We start from the raw sequence: 18,741 nt of genomic DNA on the forward strand, positions 1-18,741 counted from the left end.
AATCGAATAGACATATTTAGTTAGTTGTATTTGAATTTAAAAAAAAAAAACGTATTACAGCTTGGTGTTTACATCATCTGCCTCTATTGCGATACGATTTTGAGGGAAATATGGTATGAGTTATTTTTTCAAATGTATTTAATTCTTCTTGTTTTGACTTTTCTCTTTAGGGGTCACCACAGCGAATCGATCTTCTCCATCTAACCCTAGTCTCTGTATCCTCCTCTCTCAAACTAACTATGTTCATATCTTCTCTCATTATGTTTTGAAATGTATTTTATAATCACTAAAAATATAGACTTAGAGAAATACTCAACAACTCATCCTTACTGTTTTATTATAATGTTATATGAAAAATGATGATCAAGTATTAAAAGTAGAGATAATCATTGTGCAGTTAAATATCACCCTGTCTTTTCAGCTACTAACTTAGTTTAAGGATCATCTTCAAAACTTATACTGACACTCTTAATGATTAAGTTTAGCACACACTGTCAAAGTGAACACATTTGGAGGTGCATGCATTTTACTGGACAGGAAAGGAATTGATAAATATAATTTATGAAGTAAATACAGCGGTCATGCAAATGCAGTGAAGTAGTAGAGGGAATTATGTTAGGTGTGTGAAGGACCACACTTACTTCTTTAGAAGTCGATCAACTCAGCAGTATAGCTAATATTGAAAAACAATTAATAAATAAGAAATATTCTATCATTGTCCAGATCAAATAAATCTGGTGTTCATCTTTTTTTAAATAAAAATAAAATAAAATAAAAAGGAAAAATGAAAAGGCCTCTTACTGACAATGGAGTAGGTGACATTTTATGGATGAGACATTTTAGGGTTTGAAATTACCATAAAAAAGTTTTGTTTTTTGGAATGAAAAAATCTAATGAATGTCACTTTCTATTCTATTCTTATTATGCACAGGATTTCATCACTTCGTCTTCTCAACAAGATAGTTAGTGTAAGCGTTACCTCATCCAACCATGTTTTCCTTCCCTCTTAATGTGCACCCTTTTTTTCTGCTTGCATCCTTGCAATAATCAACCAGCTCTATCTTTGTAGGTACTCTACAGTGTTGCCAGATGTTGAGGTATTCAATGTCCTCCCAAACATGCTATTGGATCAGTCTTGAAAACAGTTCCCACGAGGCCTTGCTTCACTCCAGCTCTCTCTACAGTAAGAACATGCAGTGCTGTAGGACATGCTAAGCTGATTATGCATATTAGCTGTCAGCAGTTAATGCAAATAGGTGCACATAACCACAAAGGTTTTTGCCAAATAAGCATTTATTACACAACATGTAAGCCAAAAAGAGGATAAACATTGAATACTATTTTCAAAAGAAATGATTAATTGTTTTCATTCATCCATCAATACAGACAATTTCAAATGTGTCTTGTTTCATTATTCCCCTCCAAATGCAAAGCAATGGGCAATAACTGTGAATGGTTTTCTGTCTTCTTTTTTTACTGTCAAAAAAAAGGCTGTCTTTTTTAAGTAATAACTTCATCATTCATACCCCTTTACTTTTACACATGTATTTTATGGATGTTATAGGCGGTTCGTGTGTGACACTGAAATGTTTTCACAATTTGTATATTGGTGCATAAAATAAAGTTTGAATGTAGTATTATCTCATATTCCAAAATGTGATATGTAAGCAGAAATCATTTGTTTTGTAATTACATTTTAAAGCAAAAATCATTTTAAAATGTCCAGTTGGGTTAAACTTTGTTGTTTTTATTTAAAAGGGAAATGAATAAGTTACATTGGGAAAATGTATTCTGTTGGACTACGCAAGTATTTTCTTCAATGGAAAAAAATACAAATAAATAAATAGACGTATATAAAATGTAGCTAAATGGAGTTCTCTAAATTCCGACAGAAAAACAGCACATGAAAGCAGCAGCGTCCGTTCCTACCTCCAGTCAGAACGAGGACGTCTACGTCACTCCTTGACGTCGTGTTGATTTTGAGCGAAGAAATAATATATTTATAAACTGACGCAAGGGCGCTAAATCTAAAATAAATCGTGAAAAAATGTGAAAATACACGAAATTGTTCTGTTGAAGCAAGGTTCGAGAATATTTTATTTTAACACAATAAACCCGTTACGTTAGCGTCAGGTAGCGTTGAATGGAATATTAAGGGGAAAATGACTTGCTAACATTGCCGGTCGAGCGAGCTATGCTAACGTACATCTTAGCCAGCTAGCTAACATTTGCTATTGGTTAGTTCGCATTTCTGACGTTGTCCTGCAAACATTTTTTGTCGTGGTTTACTTTTTTTTCTTTATGTGCATATGTATGCGAAACGGTGTAGTGTAGTTCCTTAAAGTTCTGAGAGCGAATAATTGAGCTAATATTGACTTGTCAGGTAACGTAGCATAACACAGCTAACTGTACGTTGCTCTGCTGCCTGGTTATGACTTGCTAGAACTTATTTAGCTTCTGGTAAGCGACTATGTTTTGCGTTCCTGGAGAAGTTTAACAATCCTCCGGTCATTGCGACTGCCTTTCAGGTATCCGCGCACTCATCCCCCATAGTTCGGTTACATCGCAGGACCATGGCGCCGCGCTTACAGCTGGAGAAAGCGGCTTGGCGTTGGGTGGAAACGGTGAAACCTGAAGAAATAAGCCAGGAGCACATCGAGCTAGCATACCGCGTTAACCTTCCGGCCTGCAAGAGAGGAGCTTGCAGGTACCGTGTCGTTTTTTTGGCATGCTTTCTTGTGCTGTATCTGTAACTAATTTCACTGGCATAAGTTGTGTTTTGAATGCTGCGTAGAGATGTGCACTAAAACGCAGAGTCATCCCCTTCACAAGTAACACACAGCTTGCTGAGCAGCTCTTCTAGTCGAATGAAAGGTCATGTTGATCCACCCAATTTTTGTATTCGCTTAACCATAAAATGGCAACTGTAAACATGGTAGTGTCGGGTCCAATTAATGATCAATAGTGGAAATTGTGCTCGATGTGACCATGTTTTTGGTTCTGAGGCACAGGCAAAATATTTGAAAGGACAATATTTTGCATAGGAAAACCCTTTTTAGGAGTTTTGTCAGATTAATGTCGCGTCCGAAGGTTGCATTGGCGGATGATCATGCTTTTATTTTTCAGGAGGAACTGCAAAGGGAATCCCAACTGTCTTGTGGGTATCGGTGAACAGGCGTGGCTTGGAGAGATTGATGAAAATGCGTTTCACAATATCGATGACCCGAATTCGGAGCGTAGAGACAAGGTGTTTCATCATTCACATATGCACATTTTTTTTCACTTATCCCTTTTACTCTGGATTATTCTGCTATCGATGCATTGTTGTATCTCACATCACCACCGAAGTTACCATGACAACGGCTACTGTGTCTCCCTCAACAGAACACGTTTGTTGGCCTGACCAATCTTGGTGCCACATGTTACGTCAACACTTTTCTTCAAGTGTGGTTCCACAACCTGGAACTTCGGGAGAGCCTCTATCAGTGTCACAATTCACGTGCACAAGAACACAACAGCGATTCCGGTACAACTTGAAAATGAAAGCTTCACTTTTCTGTCTTGTCTCTTTCTCCTTCATTAAGTTCTATATTTTACCCACACCTTTACTCTAGATTTATTAAGCAATACACCATTCTGTGTTGGGGTAGGCCGATGTTAGTATTTTAACATGACTTCATTCTTTGTGGGTAACTTTACAATGTCATTAATATATGTCTCCAATTCAGATTATGAACCTCAGTCCATCTGTGAGCATCTACAGTATCTGTTTGCACTCCTGCAAAACAGTAACAGAAAATACATCGACCCCTCAGGGCTGATTAAAGCACTGGGCCTGGACACAGGACAGCAGCAGGTTAGTCACTGATGGAACATGACAAGGAGTTTAAGTGTGATTTCAAGACCACTTCAGGGCTGATAATGGCTGTTACATGGTATCTCACGAGTTTGTTCTATAGGCATTCTAAAGATTATGTGTTTTGAAGAAAAAAATATATACCAAATCAAAGAGTTGCTTCTTTAACATGGCTGTTCCATACCGGGACCTGTTGTGAATCCCATTTCCTTATTAAGCAGTCATCATATAGCACTGCCACAAGAATTCAACCTCATATTGTGGAGCCTCGTTCCCCTCCCACACCACTAAATTCAGTCCTGTTCCTTTCAGGATGCCCAGGAGTTTTCAAAGCTATTCATGTCCCTGTTGGAAGACACACTGTCCAAGCAGAAGAACCCAAGCCTGCAAAATGTAATCCAGCAGCAGTTCTGTGGACAGTTCTCCTACGTTACAGTGTAAGACATTCAAACCATGAATCAGTGTATAGGTGTTTGACTGGTAATATCTAAGTTTAAGAATATTGGTTTATATTTTATACTCCCCAAATCAATAAAATCAGGGTGCAAAATTATAAAATTTTTTCAAGCTCTTCAAAAATGCTGAAGATGCCATAAAGAGAGTGCGCCAAGGCTTCAAGTCAGAGCTGTGACAACTTTATCAGTTGACAAGATCAACTGCAGCAGGTCAAGGAAATTTTCAACATTTCCAGTTCCCTCTTGATATTGGTCAAACAGTACTTGTGAATTTACATGTAGATTTACAGGTTCTTGCAAAATGACATTTACTAATTACTCATAAATCTTCCCTTTAGTCTGAATGGAGACTTTGATTGTAAAAACACTTTCAAAGAGTTGGTGCCAGTCCTCGTTTAGCTACGTTTAGCTTCCATTTGTTTTTACACTCCTGAGTCAAATGGGGAAACAGGCCCTTTATAAATCTTGGCTTAATCATTGTAAAGGTTAGGCATACACTCAGTATTATTGAAACTGTGGATAATCAGATTTCAGTTAACACACAGTTCTTTTACAGTTTTGAGTTACCATATAAAGTGAGATATTTTGTTGGGGTTTTTTTTTTTTTTTCATTTTTTCATTTTTTGTTCAACAAAATGAGATTTTCTGAATTACTGTTATTGCTCTTCAGATGTAACCAGTGTGGAAGATCATCTGCACTGCCGTCCAGATTCTACGAGCTGGAGCTGAACATTCAAGGCCACAAGAACCTCACAGAATGTGTTAGAGAGTTCCTGAAGGTAATGCATACATGTTGTGTTTGTGTTGAAGCCATGGATGATCAATATTTTCACTGTAGCTTGAAAATGTTTTCATTGTCAGCCATATTTGCTTTGTATACAAGTTAGGTTTGTCAAATGTTTTTTGGAAAAATAACATGGAAAAATCCCAAAAGTCAATTAACAATAATATAACTCAAAACAGGGATGTAGAAATCAATGAAGTCAATGAAATGACTTTCAAGTGAAAAGATAAAATCTTAAATATCTACGTAAATTAAAAACCCATCATTAGAACTATTCAAATGAATAAAATTCAGTATTTATCTGTAAATTCTAAATACGATTAGCAAAGCTATGTATTTTTTTCACCAACATCAAAGTAATGAAATTAAAATGAAAACAGTCCTTATATGATGAAAACCTTCACAAGGTCACTGTGACTAATTGGTGTCCCCAGGTCTCACTTTAAGAAACTTTTTGTATCAACTAAACATCTTGAAAAATATGTTTTTATTTTAACTATGGGGGATGTAGGGCTCTATTTCTTTAATTTTTTCCAAACTCAGGGATTACAGCTTTTTGAACGATAACAAGGAAAAAAATTAGTGGGATTAACAGAAAGAAATTATTTTGGAGGGTAATAATGACATTTGCCCCAAATGGGGCCACTGTGCGGATGATCATATTTTCAATATAAATTATTCAATATTGTTTTCAATGTGAATTATTGGACATGAAAGTTTAACTTGCCTGTTGCAGGAGGAGAAGCTGGATGGGGACAACAGATATTTCTGTGAGAGCTGTCAGACTAAACAAAGTGCCACCCGCAGGATCAGGCTGCATAGCCTCCCGCCCACCCTCAACCTACAATTGATGCGTTTCGTGTTTGACAGGTCAGACATCGCTACGCTGCACAGCTGCAGTTCTCCGTATTTTCTATAGTAGGTTTACTGTATATGCACCTTAGTTTGTGAGTCAATTCGTGTTGTGTAGTTTTTATAAGTTACTAATCTGTGTTTTGATATGAATGTGTTACATTGTATCGTTGATCTACGATAATGTAACAGTCACCAGCTTGGCAACTTTTCTGTAACGATTTTTCCAGACAAACAGGGCACAAGAAGAAGCTCAACACTTTCATCAGTTTTCCAGAGCAGCTGGACATGGCACCATTTTTGGAAGGAAAAACAGGTATTGAAAGTCTACATCAGTATGATGCACAACCACATTCTGAAGATAGTGACCAATAAACCAGCAGCTTGAACATTAACTTCATGATCTAGCTTGTCGGGGAAAAGCAGTCTGACAAGTTAACCCTGCCCAATATCTCCTTTCTATTTCTACATTTTTTTTTTATGTTTGGTTGCTTGTCCATACTGGTCCTAATCAAATTGATGTATTATTGAGCTGGAAGTTGGTAATGTTTTTTATTTGTCTTAATTTGAATAATTTAGATGTTTTGTTATATGTTCCCCTTAATCCTTTCTCATAGGCTACTTTGAAAGAGTAAAAGAACTTGGAATATTATACAGTCCTATGAACACCATCGTAACCTTGATAATAAGCATGTAGTGAAGATTATTGTCTTTGTTAAGGCACAGCAGTTATATTTGATATCCATAGATTACATAATGAACCCTTTTTCTTGATTAGCATCATGGAAAATTTGTTAATGTGCAAATGGCAAATGTTGAATAGGGTGCCAGATCGATGTGCTAAATTGACTTCTCTTATGCTTTTGTTGAATTCATGATCAAATTATAACAGTGTTTTTAAAATACCTGTCTAATTTTTCAGACTTGGAAAATAAATACTCAGATACTGGTACTATATACAAAAAAATGTTTTTCTTAACACTCAAGCTAAACATTATTTTGTGTTTGTATTTGCTATGAATGTTCTTGTAGACCAGAAGTGTGTCTATGAGCTGAGTGCAGTGCTGATCCATCGTGGAATCAGTGCATACTCCGGCCATTACATTGCCCACGTGAAGGATGCTCGCACCAGTGACTGGTACAAGTTCAATGATGAGGAAATAGAGAAAATGGAAGGCAAAAAGCTGCAGCTGGGCATAGAGGAAGACATCGGTGAGTTGAATCACACTGACATTATACAGGTTCCACTTTATGCAAGTGACTCTTTCCAGCCAGATTGTTGGCGGTTTTCCACTTTGCAGTTCCCGCACAGCTCCACTTGCTTCGACTTGATTCAGTTTTGGTTGTTTTCCATTACTTTAAAGTACCTCCTCAATTCGAATTGCGGCGGGGGGCTCGTCATAGCACAGTGGTACGAAACTGCTGGGATGTTGTTTTATATATTGCAATATAGCACCCAAGCTAGCATATAGCACTCTTGAGAGTTTCTTTTTAAACGGCAGGTGGTTTGATTGTTATGTCAAGCAACAAGCTCAGGAACAACATTCAGTGGCCAATCAGTGACTAGCAGTCTGTCTGGGTCTTGTTTCAATGTTGGTTTGGCTCTATTGGCCACCTGTACCTGATCATCCTTTGTTTTGGTCTCCTCCTTTTGTCTTGGAAGTTCTCCTCAAGGTTCGCAACAGCGAATCATCAATCATCAATCATCATCATCAATTCAACCCCACTCCCTGCATCCTCTTCTCTCACAATATCATGTCCTATTTTACCACATCCATAAAACTCCTTTTTGGTCAACTCTAGGCTTCCCCCCTGGCAGTTCCAACCTCTGCGTCCTGTTACCCATGAACTCACTATTCTTACTCATGCATATGCATCTCCAAACCATCTCAGTCTGGCCTGGCTGACTGTATCTTCGAAACATCTAACATGTTCCTCTGATGGACTTATTTCTGATCCTATTCATCCTTATCACTCTTAAAGAGAACATCAACATTTACATGTCCACTACATCCAGCTCTACTTCCTGTCTTTTTTTTCAACGTGGCCGGCTCTAGACCCTATAACACCACTGGTCTCACCACCGTCTTGTACACCTTTCCTTTCATCCATGCTGATACTCTTTTATCACACATTACCACAGTACTACCACTTTGTGCTAAAATAAACCAAAATTGGAACTTTACAATTTTTTCCTTGTGTTTTTCCTTAGCTGAAACAGTGAAGTCCCAGGCACGGAAGCCCAAGTGCAGTAAAGGTTATCATTGCTCCAGAAATGCCTACATGCTTGTCTATAAAATCCAGGAGGAGGAAAACAATGACCCCTCACAAAACATTGTCGAGGTCCCTGGTGGGTAGTTTAAATTTTAAATGCTTTTAAGTAATGTGGTGATATTTCTTGATCCAAACAAACAGGACTATGAGAAAGGATAATTGTCTACATCAGTTAAATACACATGATTTTTATGTCATTTTCACCGTGTCATCTCAGCCTTTCTTCAGAGGCTAGTGGACCAAGACAACCATAAATTTGAGGAGTGGTGCAATGAAATGGCTGAAATGAGGAAACAGAGTGTGGATAAGGGCAAGGCCAAGCACGAAGAGGTTAAGGAGCTGTATGAGCTTTTGCCCGCGAGAGACGGTTTGTGAAAACATTCTCTAAAAGCCTACAATGCATGTAAAGATGTAATGGTGTTATTTCAAATCTAGATGTGTCAACTGTTGTTAAAAGACAGTTCTGTATTAGACAAAGTTAATCTGAGACTATTTTTGTCCTATAGTTTTAATTTTTCCATGCTCCTTTTTTTCTCCTCAGGAGAGCCATATGAGTTCATACCATTGGACTGGCTCAAGAAGTGGCTAGATGACTCCACTGCCACAAAGGAAATAGATAACTCCCTCTTCCTTTGTTCTCATGGCAAACTACATCCAGACAAAGTGGCAGATTCCAAGAGAGTGTCTGTACAAGCAAGTCTGCTGCTGTACAAACGATATGGTGGAGGGCCCAGATTGGATGGTGAGATCATCATAGGCAGTGATTCTTGTCAGTGAAACTTTGAATGTACCCATAAGGGGAAAAAAAATCAAGACCAAGCTGACAAGTCAATTTAATGACACCATGTGTCACAAAATTGTGAAAAACGGACATCACTGAGTTGCAATGTCACACATAAAACAAAACAACAAACATATTCCAAATACAGGGAAATATCTGGGAATGTGGCTAGAATCACAAAAAGGCTGAAAATTAATGAATTCATAAACTAAGTAATGTTCTGAGTCCTGGGTTTTTTTACTGATAAATGTATATTTTGTCTACAAGGTCAATCACGGTGAGATTGATTGCACAGTCTTGCGTATTTCATACTTCATACTTTTCATGATCAGCTAGAAGCACTGAGTTGAAAAATATGAGCTTATTGATGATTAAATTACACAGAGATTTTAGTTTTGTGGAGAAGTTGAATTTTTATCAAGTGAGATTAGAAACATAACAGGCGGGATATCTGTTTAATTCCCCCCGTGTGTGGTTTTGCAGGCTCCTCTCTGTGCAGAGAGTGTGTTGGGCAGCGGTGTCGGGTGCTGCGGCTGAAAAACCAACTCAATGAAGACTATAAGGAGGTATCTAATCTTGTCAAGCGCACAGTTAGGTAAGCATACTTTCAGATTTTTTTTAAGATGCCAATCATTTTATTACTATGAACAAGATGACTTTGAAGTGTTGTATTTAACTCAGTGCGCTTTTGCGTTTCTGACTCAGTGGCGAGGGCTACTGGGTGGGCAAAGCTTCTCTGCGCAGTTGGAGGCAGTTGGCTTTGCAGCAGCTAGAGGAGGATGAACATGAAACCAAACACAGCAATGGTCAAACCAATGGACAAGGGCTGCACTCCAATGAATGCAAAGGTAGCAGGAGCGGGTTGGACCTGCATCTTGCCTCATTTTTGGACATGAGTTACATTTTTATTCAGTTCATGAGTCCTTTGCATGGGAGATAAATATTGTACTGAATTGTTGGATTGTAGAATTCAGCTCAGAGCTCCTGGAGGGCAATGAGGAGGAGATGAAGACCTTCAATGAAGACATTGTCTGCAGTCACGGTACTCGTAGAATGTAGAGCCACCCCAACAAGTTTACTTAAGAGAAACGTAGAATTTAAAGGAACAGCCTCTGGGAAGGAAATCAATGAATGGAATAAGTGCTTTTTTTTTTTCATCAGTGCATTTCAATAGAGCAAAAATTGTGTTTTTGTTTGAATCTATTCTTTATATTAGTATAAAACATGGATCACCCTGATCACTAGGCTAGTGTTGCCACAATAGCCCAGAACCTATAAATTGCGGATTGTTTTTGCCTTTTCCTGCTATCTTTAAACAATGATTTTTTAAAGTTTGATAGTGTTGAGTTTTTCAAGCCTGTGCATTTTTTAAAGAAACCAATAGTGTTTTCTGCTGTTTCCCCTGTGGTCTTACACTCAGAATGTTGGTGGGAAACCAAGTGACACAGAAAAAGCACTGCATCATGACAACAGATTAATGAGGAAGGGGAGATTTAAATCCTTTCCCCAAATCTTATCCATAAAGAAAATAAAACTTTAAAACATGTTTGTGTGTCTAAAAATAGTAAATTTCACATTGTTTTTATTTATTTAGTTCAATTACAATTCAGCAAAATAGTAATGGAGCTCCTGAAGACAGCTTGCGAAGTCAAGATTGTATTTCCCCAGCATTGGTTTACAGTGTATTTTGGACATACCTTACAAAAGCAGCAATATCGCAAGTTCATTCATGACTGATGAGTTTAAGAAATCATCCGTTAATAGAGAGGCAAGCCCTGCAGTTGCGATATTTGAGATCTTAGATCATTATGAATTGTTCACAAAAATCAAGTTTCTTCAATAACTTCACCACTAGATGCCACCAGATCTAAATAAATAGGTGTCTTCCATAATAGCATGAAAACACACACACTTGAACCCAAAAACAGGCGGCAAGCAGTTTGACATGGTTTTTTAAAGCTGAACGTGTGCTCCTGCTGCAGGGGGTCTGAGTATCCTAGAGACGGAAAGAAAGCTTGTATCTCCTGAAGTGTGGACCAAACTAAGGGCGTACTTCCCAAAAGCCCCAGAATTCACCCAAAACCGAGAGCCCTGTCAGCTGTGCCTGGTGAGCAGACACAGCAACACACTGATCCTGGCTTTACAGGCATTTTTTTTTTCATTTGAAAGGCTTTCTTTTATTTATCCATATTAAAATGCAATAATTCTCTCTAAACAGGCATTAATGTTGCGTGTGAAACCATTGTCCAGTCATCCTGCACTTACTTGCTCCACCGCAACAAATCATGTTATATTTTTGATGATGCAAACTTAAGCCAACACATTAACACCTTCAGAATATCTCCTCTCTGCTAGAAAAGTAATAATCTTAGTGTGCTTATTTCAGTTATGACCAAACATATTGGTTATTAGCTGAGTCATTTTCAAAAATTCCCTAATGATCTCCTCATAGACTTAATGTTGTTATACAGTAACCAGTATTACAGACTCAGTCTTGACCTGTGTTAGTTACTTCAAGTACTGTTGGAATTTAAGGCTCAACCACAGAACATTTCTTCTCTGCTTTTGTAGACATTGGAGCAAGAGGAGAAGGACAACGAGGCTGTCAGTAAGATGATGGCTCTGGACCAAAAGAACCAGCTAATCAGCCTCTTCCATGAGAAGAACCGGCCAACACTCGCCAAATGGCCTCAGGTGGCTACACGACTAATAACGATTGCTTATAAAAAGTGAACAATATCTGAGAAGTTGGGTTTTTAGAGCTGCTGAATAAATCCTTTCTGTTTTGTCTCTGCAGGACACTGATGTCCTTTACATTGTCCCTTTGTTTTTTGTGGATGAATGGAGAAAATTCATCAGGTATGTCTGTTTTGGCAATAAAATGAACAAAATGTTATGGTTTGATGCGTCATCACAGACCTAATTTGACCAACTGCACTGATATATAAATACTGGACTGTTTAAAATATGTAACTAGTATTAACACAAACACTATTTAAATTATAGTTTCCATTTTGCTGATCAGCTTTAAAATGCAACCCTCTGATATCCATCTTAGGAGACCCACTAAATCCTCACCGGTATCTAACGTGGGAAACAGCCACCTGCTTTGTCCCCATGGAGGTTTCATGTTCACCTATGAGTCTCTGAACAACGGAGATTCACAACAGTGAGTGTGTCTTAATTTAGCCGGCTGATTGATTTTGTTTCCTCAAAAACACCAGTTCAGTCTCGATCAGGGTTTGTCAGATAAAGGATTACCAGGTTTTCCTCTCTTGACAGTTATGTACTTATCAAATATTACAAGTGTGATCATGAGCATTAGAGGGGTTACCAACATTAATGAGACTTCAGAGATTAGAAATTCTGAATGCTTGTTTTCTGGGTGATATATTTCAGTATTACTATTTCTTTGCCTTGTGCTTGAGCGCCTCTTTTGATATTTTGGACGTTTTCTCGATCTGTTGTTTGTTCTGTTTCTCCTGCACAGTATAGCTTTGCTCTGGCCAAGCGAATGGGACGTCATCAGCAGACTCTTCATCGTAGACCAGCCTATCTCCATCCACTGCGTCACAGAGACCACACCCAATGGTCCCTCCATCCATTACACCACTCAGCCTGGTAAGACTGTGGCTTCAAAAAGCAGTACTCTTGTATGCCTTAATGTAGGCATGACTAATCCATTTTGGCAGGAAACAGTCCATAGCCAATGATCGTGTCTCACTCCCCCCGCAGAGTCCAGGTAAAGGGCAACTTCCTGCCAAATCCCTTTTTGGATTTTGGGGGAAATCATTAATATATTTGGCATTGCACAGAGTTTGGCTGCAATGCCTTTTTTAGATTAGTAAGTAAAATTTTCCTGCAATAGTACAATCTTATGTCCACTGACTGATAAAATATTGTATTTCATAACAATTTAATCTGTGAACATTTAGAAATGTTCACAGATTAATGTAATTGCAGGATGTGTGTTACAGTATTGTATTTTCTAAAATACAATACTGTAACACACATCCTACAATTACATTAATATTTTATCTTTGTCCTTTTACAATTTTTAACACAGTAATGATTTATAAGGCCAGTTTGTTTGGAATTTTGCATCAACTGTCTTAGCTTGTAAATGTTGTGGATTTATGTGATTTGTATGTCTGTGCGCAAATTGGCGCATCTGAATAGATCTTTGTTGGGAGTGCCGGGAGGGCTTCCTCTTCCAGCAGCAGAGGGACCTAAGAGAGTACACCCAGGCCACTATTTACATCCGCAAAGTCATCGAAGACCAGAGGGTATGAAATCCACACGTAGAAATAAGAAAGGGTCGTGGGACACACAAAGCTAATTTTCACATCTTGACAGCTACTTAACATTTCCTTGTGACCTTCTGTACAGATGATAAAAGAGGCTGCGCCAGAGATGAATGCCAGCAGTTCTGAGGCAGAGGAGGAGAAGGAGGAACAGCCAAAGTTAGATGGAGAGAGAGACCCAGACTTCAGCCAAGTAGGTCCATCATTGTACTACAGTATGTTAAAAAGTGTTGGAACCGAAGATATTGTAAATTATGGCTAGGCCTGTGGGCTACAGAGCACAATGACCCATGTGCATACCTATCCTTTCCAGACAGTGGACCCTGCAGTGGGTATGAAATGTTACATAATGGCCTTCTGACATCAGATCACAGAACCTTTTTTTCCATGTTTGATGATTTTTTTTTTTCACTCCTGCACTTTTTAGTTGGCCTTTCACTTGTGTCAAATGTGAACTTCTATAAAATACATTATAGAAGATACACTGATCCGTCATAACACTATGACCACTGACAGCTGAACTGAATAATACTGATCATCTCATCATCATGGCACCTGTTTGTGAGTGGGATATATGAGGCAGCAGGTGAACGTCTCCTCTACCTTGTGTTAGAAACAAGAAAAATGGGAAAGTATAGGGGTTTAAGCAAGTTTGACAAGGGCTAAATTTTAATGACTAGATTACTGGGTCTCCAAAACTAGCTATAATGGGATGTTCCCAGTCCGCAGACCAGTCAGGGTAACCATCCTGACCCCTGTCCCTTCGTCAAATGTGCCAACAGTAGGCACCAGAACTGTACCACGGAGCAATTGAAGGAGGAGGCTTTGTCTGGTAAATCACATTTGCTTTTACATCTCACTGATGGCATGGGTGAGTGTTCAATGTTCTGCTGGGAAACTTTTGACCCTTCCACTCATGTGGATGTTACCTTGACCCGTACCACCTACCTTAGCATTTATGCAGACCATGAACACTCATTCATGGAAACGTTATTCCCTAAGGATAATGCGCGGTATCACAGAGCAAAAATGGTTCAAGTATGGTTTTAGGATCACAATTGATTTGAGCTGTTAATGTTTCAGTCCAGTCGAGCATCTGTGGGATGTGACGGACAAAAGCAAGTCCCATTCATGGAAGCCCCACCTCACACCTGACAAGTCTTTAAGGGTCTGCTGTGATAATCTTGGTGCCAGATACCACAGCACAACTTCAGGAGTTTAGTGGAGTCCGCGCCTCAATGGGTCAGGGCCATTTTGGCGGGAAAAGGGGGCCAACACAAATTGAGGAAGTTGGTCATATTGTAATGCTTGAATGATGTACGTTGGCCTGAATTTTTTTCTCATATTCCAGTAGAAATTATTAATTTTATTAAATTCATGTTTGCTTTTCTCTTTAAATGTCAGTTGTAATACCAGTCCATAATTTGAGACCCATGTAGTTCCTGAAACATATGAAAACAGAATCGCATCACGTTCATACTCGCAAATATTGTGTCGTTCAAATATAATAAAGAAAATTTAAGTCTGTGAGGTAGCAAGTCTCTTCGGACAGAAATGTTTCTGTTATGTGTGTGTTGTAAATGACTCAATGACTATATATTATGAATTTTTCACAGTCACCAGATGGGGCAAAGAGACTTAAGCTTAGTGACAACAACCCCACATTATCATCATCATCATCGTCGTCGTCAGCAGCAGCAGCAACGGCTGCCACTCCTGCAAACAACGTGGCCAAATTCAGTGGAATCAGGAGAAGCACGCGACATCGGAAACTCAGAGGGGAGAAAGCACTCATTGTTTCTGCTAATCAGACCCTTAAAGAGCTGAAGATTCAGGTAAATCTCCTCCTGGATACTCCAATAAAGAGGATGAGTATGGAATTTAATCAACTATAACGTCAAGCCCCTTTAAGAGCTCTCCTGTGTCTTGGAGAACCTGAAACATATTGGACAGCACAAAGAAAATGAGAGGAAAAGGAGAGGAAAGAAGTTAAATGCCTTAAAAAGTCTTGGTTTTCTTGGAAATTATGTAAGCTGAGCTTTTGACCAAATAACCTATTCCTTGAAAATGGAAGATATCAGGATAGGATTTTCTAAAAAAAAATTGCTAAAGATAATTTAAAAAAAAATTGTCACAATTAACAAGAAATTACTCAAATGACTCAGAAAATACTTATTAAAGTAATCCAGAAATGAGTAAAAGAATGTATTCAAAATTGCATAAGAATTTGAAGAGCTTACCAGCAATTGGCAGAAGTCAGCAGAAAATTCACAGAAACCTCAGTTTGAAAATTAACGGTAAATCACAAGTAGATAAAAAAACAAAACCTAAGAAGTGAAGAAACGATCGTAAGAAAAGTAGGAGGAGTAATGGCTTACCAATAGGATTATTGCTATAATTTTTGAGGAAAAAAAATCCTGTACAATAATTTCCGCGGAAGAGCGGAAGTCTCAATGGATTGCAGTTCTAACAGTATCTCCTATTCTTGGCTGGAATAAACTGCTCCAAACCCATAATCGATTCTGAAGCAACATGCTGCTTTAACCTTACAGGTAATGCATGATCTCTGGTCCAACCTTGCTCTGTTTGTAAACCTGGTAGATCATGCACGCATTCTCTGTGGCTCCATTCGACCAGAACCTCTCAATCGATGGCAAAGTTCTGACCGATGACTCCGCCACACTTGGCAGCCTGGGCGTCATCCCAGAGAGCATCATCTGTCTAAAGGTAAATAACACAGAAAGGCCCAACCCACCCCCCTCTTCTACCCCACCGTGTTCTGCTTTCCTTTTTCTCCACTACAGCTTCAGACCTGCTAGGACTCAAGTGCCATTTTGTCCTTTCAGGCTGATGAGCCAATAGCAGACTACGCTGCGATGGATGATGTCTATCAGGGTGAGTGTGTGTCTAATTATACAGTCAATTCAAAGGAGCGCAATTACTGTGTTTAACACTTCCTCTGCTGCTGCATTATTCACAGTGAGAATGCCTGAGGAGGGATTTAAAGGTAAGGGTCCCCCCAAAACACACACACTTTACTTTTGTTTACTTTTGTTTTGTAAGCCAGGTAGTTGTTTCACCTCAGCACTTAATAGTTAAGAAGCCTAAGACATGACAGAGAAGCATGTTTTTTAGAGCTGACAGTATAATGATCTCTCTATTAAGTATATTTAATATTTTGTCTTTGGAAGTTGTGATAGACGCTTTTATTGGCAACAGACAGACACACGACATTGTCTAATTGGACCAAAAAAAAAGTTTTAATAACCACTTTTTTCCTCAACTTGTTTGTTTCCACAGTCATGGGGAAATTCAATTAAAAAATTTTGGGAAAAACGTTCACATTCACAAGAATTTACCCGAAAATGTTGCAAGACATTACCCATAAACATACTAGTAGAGTACCTAAAAAGAGCAAAACAACAACTGAAAAAAATAATCAGAAATTGATTATATGTGTATGTGTATGATTGTATGTATGCAAACATATATTTTATGTTTTGAATTGACCAGCTCAAAGTAATGTCGCATAGATTTGGCCTCCATTGCAATTCACAGTTGCTACACCTGTCCTACGTCTGAGCTTTTCCTAATAGTTTGTGTTTTTGCAGGCACTGGGCTTCTTGGGCACTGAGGAAATCAGAGCTGTAGCTAATCTTGACGTGGACAGATGACAGGTGGAAATAAAAGAGAAAAAAAGCTTAAATTTGTCAGGTGTCCATATATAAATAAGTGCTTTAATTTTTTTTTACCTTTTGAATAGGCTATCTTTGATAAAACTGTGACTGTGTCTGACATGTCTGTGAAGATTTTCAGTCATCCAGGTCATGGTACTCATCGATAAATCTTATCGTGGCAACTGGATTTGTTTACCTTCTTGGGGACATTTCGCCTCTCGAGGCGTCTTCCATTCTGTTAAATATTTGCTGTTTTTTCACTACCTAAGATTAGCTGGCCTTTGATATTTAAAGATTTCAATCATTGTGAAGGACACAGAGGTAGTGGCGCTGCCTGACGTACAGACAGATGAAGAAAGCTGGCCTCAGTTCTACTGTTACTTATTACTATGAACTTGTTTTAAATTATGGCTGAAGAAAAATTAAACACACTGTCCTTTCTTTCCATGATGTGGAAGCTTCCTTTCTCAATGCAATGAAGTTTTCAGGTTTGTAAAATGAATGCACGAGTATGTCAAGTATTACAAATGTAACTGCTCTTAAATGTTAGAACATTTATTACCTCCAAAGTAAATCTATATCCACATGGCACCACATGGCATTTAAAGACACATAGGTACACAGAATGTAGTGGGACGACCTCCTACAGAAATGTCAGCTGAGCAAACCTCTTAGGGAAAGCCAGAAACTGAATACAAACAGTTATATGTACTGTTCTTTTCACTGTTATTTCTTATGGACAATAAAGTTATTTTTCAAATCACCCTTTGCGCACATATTTTTAGTTGGTGAAAGAAAAAACATTACATGTGAGGGTTACAGTCAGAACACAAGGGTGCTAAATTAACACCTGTTTTTTTTTTCTTTATATCTCATTTTAGCTCATCAAGCCAAATAGACGGTATGTTTCATCTCAGTAAGATTACAGACAACTTGAAAAGTCTCACTATCAACAGAGTTGAGGGAACTCCACCATATTGGCCCTTACCTGTTGGGGTTGATTTAAAAAAAAACAGCTACATGTTGAATAACAATAAATTATCCTTTATTAGTCCCCGCGGGGAATTCAGTCTCTGCAATTACCCTATCATGGATAACCATGAGCAGTAGGCTGCTATCCATCAGGGCCAGGGGAACAGTTAGGGGTTCAGTGTCTTGCTTGACGACAAATCAAGGAGCTGGGAATCAAACCAGGAATGTGAGGTTCCTAAGCTGATTGCTCTACCTCCAGTGCCACGCCAACCCCCAGAGCTTTAGTGTAGAAATAATTATGATTTTAATGTCCCCCCACCTTCGAAAAACCTCACACCTTGAACAAACGTAGACCTGGAATGTCAGTTGTGGTTTATTATCCAAAAAGAAATATAATAAATTAAAAATACGTTGGACATGGAATAAGTTTCTGTAACTTCACCAGTTACGTGGCTTAAACCGTGTCTTGCCATGAGATCCGAAATGTCAAAATGAACGAGATTATTAAATTGAAGATCCAGCATCCGCGCGACCTTAAGTTTGATAAAACACATATTCCCATCATGCTTTGCGGGAGTGTCACCAATCAGCCACCACTTGGCTGCCACTCACCATAATTATTCTTTGGGATCGTTTTAGTCACGTATTTATTTTATATAGTTTTATCTGCTCGAATATAACTTAAAAGGTTGTCCTCGTCATTGTTATAACAATTATTGTTGTTTTTAACGTCTTTTCAAATCTTAGCTCGAATATTGTGAGATTTTCTTCAAACATCCACGGTCA

General features: G+C 38.4%; 1 protein-coding gene across 2 annotated transcripts; it reads left to right on the plus strand.

The window, feature by feature from the left end:
* The first annotated feature begins 1,586 nt into the window (after positions 1–1,586).
* Positions 1,587–17,746, plus strand: usp48 (ubiquitin specific peptidase 48). 2 transcript variants are annotated; one of them, XM_086168192.1, is made up of 28 exons: positions 1,587–2,083; positions 2,529–2,707; positions 3,127–3,247; positions 3,385–3,526; positions 3,729–3,856; positions 4,169–4,293; positions 4,982–5,090; positions 5,832–5,965; positions 6,178–6,263; positions 6,980–7,159; positions 8,160–8,297; positions 8,439–8,588; positions 8,763–8,963; positions 9,486–9,597; positions 9,708–9,850; positions 9,970–10,044; positions 10,985–11,109; positions 11,574–11,696; positions 11,800–11,861; positions 12,061–12,171; positions 12,493–12,623; positions 13,182–13,288; positions 13,392–13,499; positions 14,923–15,141; positions 15,908–16,033; positions 16,153–16,201; positions 16,287–16,313; positions 16,918–17,746. In XM_086168192.1, the coding sequence occupies exons 2-28, from the start codon at positions 2,574–2,576 to the stop codon at positions 16,938–16,940; spliced, it is 3,189 nt and encodes a 1,062-aa protein (XP_086024318.1). In that variant the 5' UTR covers positions 1,587–2,083; positions 2,529–2,573; the 3' UTR covers positions 16,941–17,746. The 2 variants fall into 2 exon arrangements, with proteins under 2 accessions (XP_086024318.1, XP_086024319.1); XM_086168193.1 differs by lacking the exon at positions 1,587–2,083 and adding an exon at positions 2,151–2,237.
* The last annotated feature ends 995 nt before the right edge of the window (positions 17,747–18,741 follow it).

The sequence above is a fragment of the Fistularia commersonii genome, chromosome 21, assembly GCF_037954325.1.
Source record: "Fistularia commersonii isolate RoL2024-O1a breed Wild chromosome 21, RoL_Fcom_v1.0, whole genome shotgun sequence".
Taxonomy (NCBI): domain Eukaryota; kingdom Metazoa; phylum Chordata; class Actinopteri; order Syngnathiformes; family Fistulariidae; genus Fistularia; species Fistularia commersonii.

Coding starts and splice junctions, on each gene's coding strand:
- usp48 (XM_086168192.1), top strand. CDS start 2,574: ATGGCGCCGCGCTTACAGCTGGAGAAAGCGGCTTGGCGTTGGGTGGAA. Junction 11,110..11,573: donor AGCCCTGTCAGCTGTGCCTG/GTGAGCAGACAC, acceptor CTGCTTTTGTAG/ACATTGGAGCAAGAGGAGAA. Junction 11,697..11,799: donor CACTCGCCAAATGGCCTCAG/GTGGCTACACGA, acceptor TTGTCTCTGCAG/GACACTGATGTCCTTTACAT.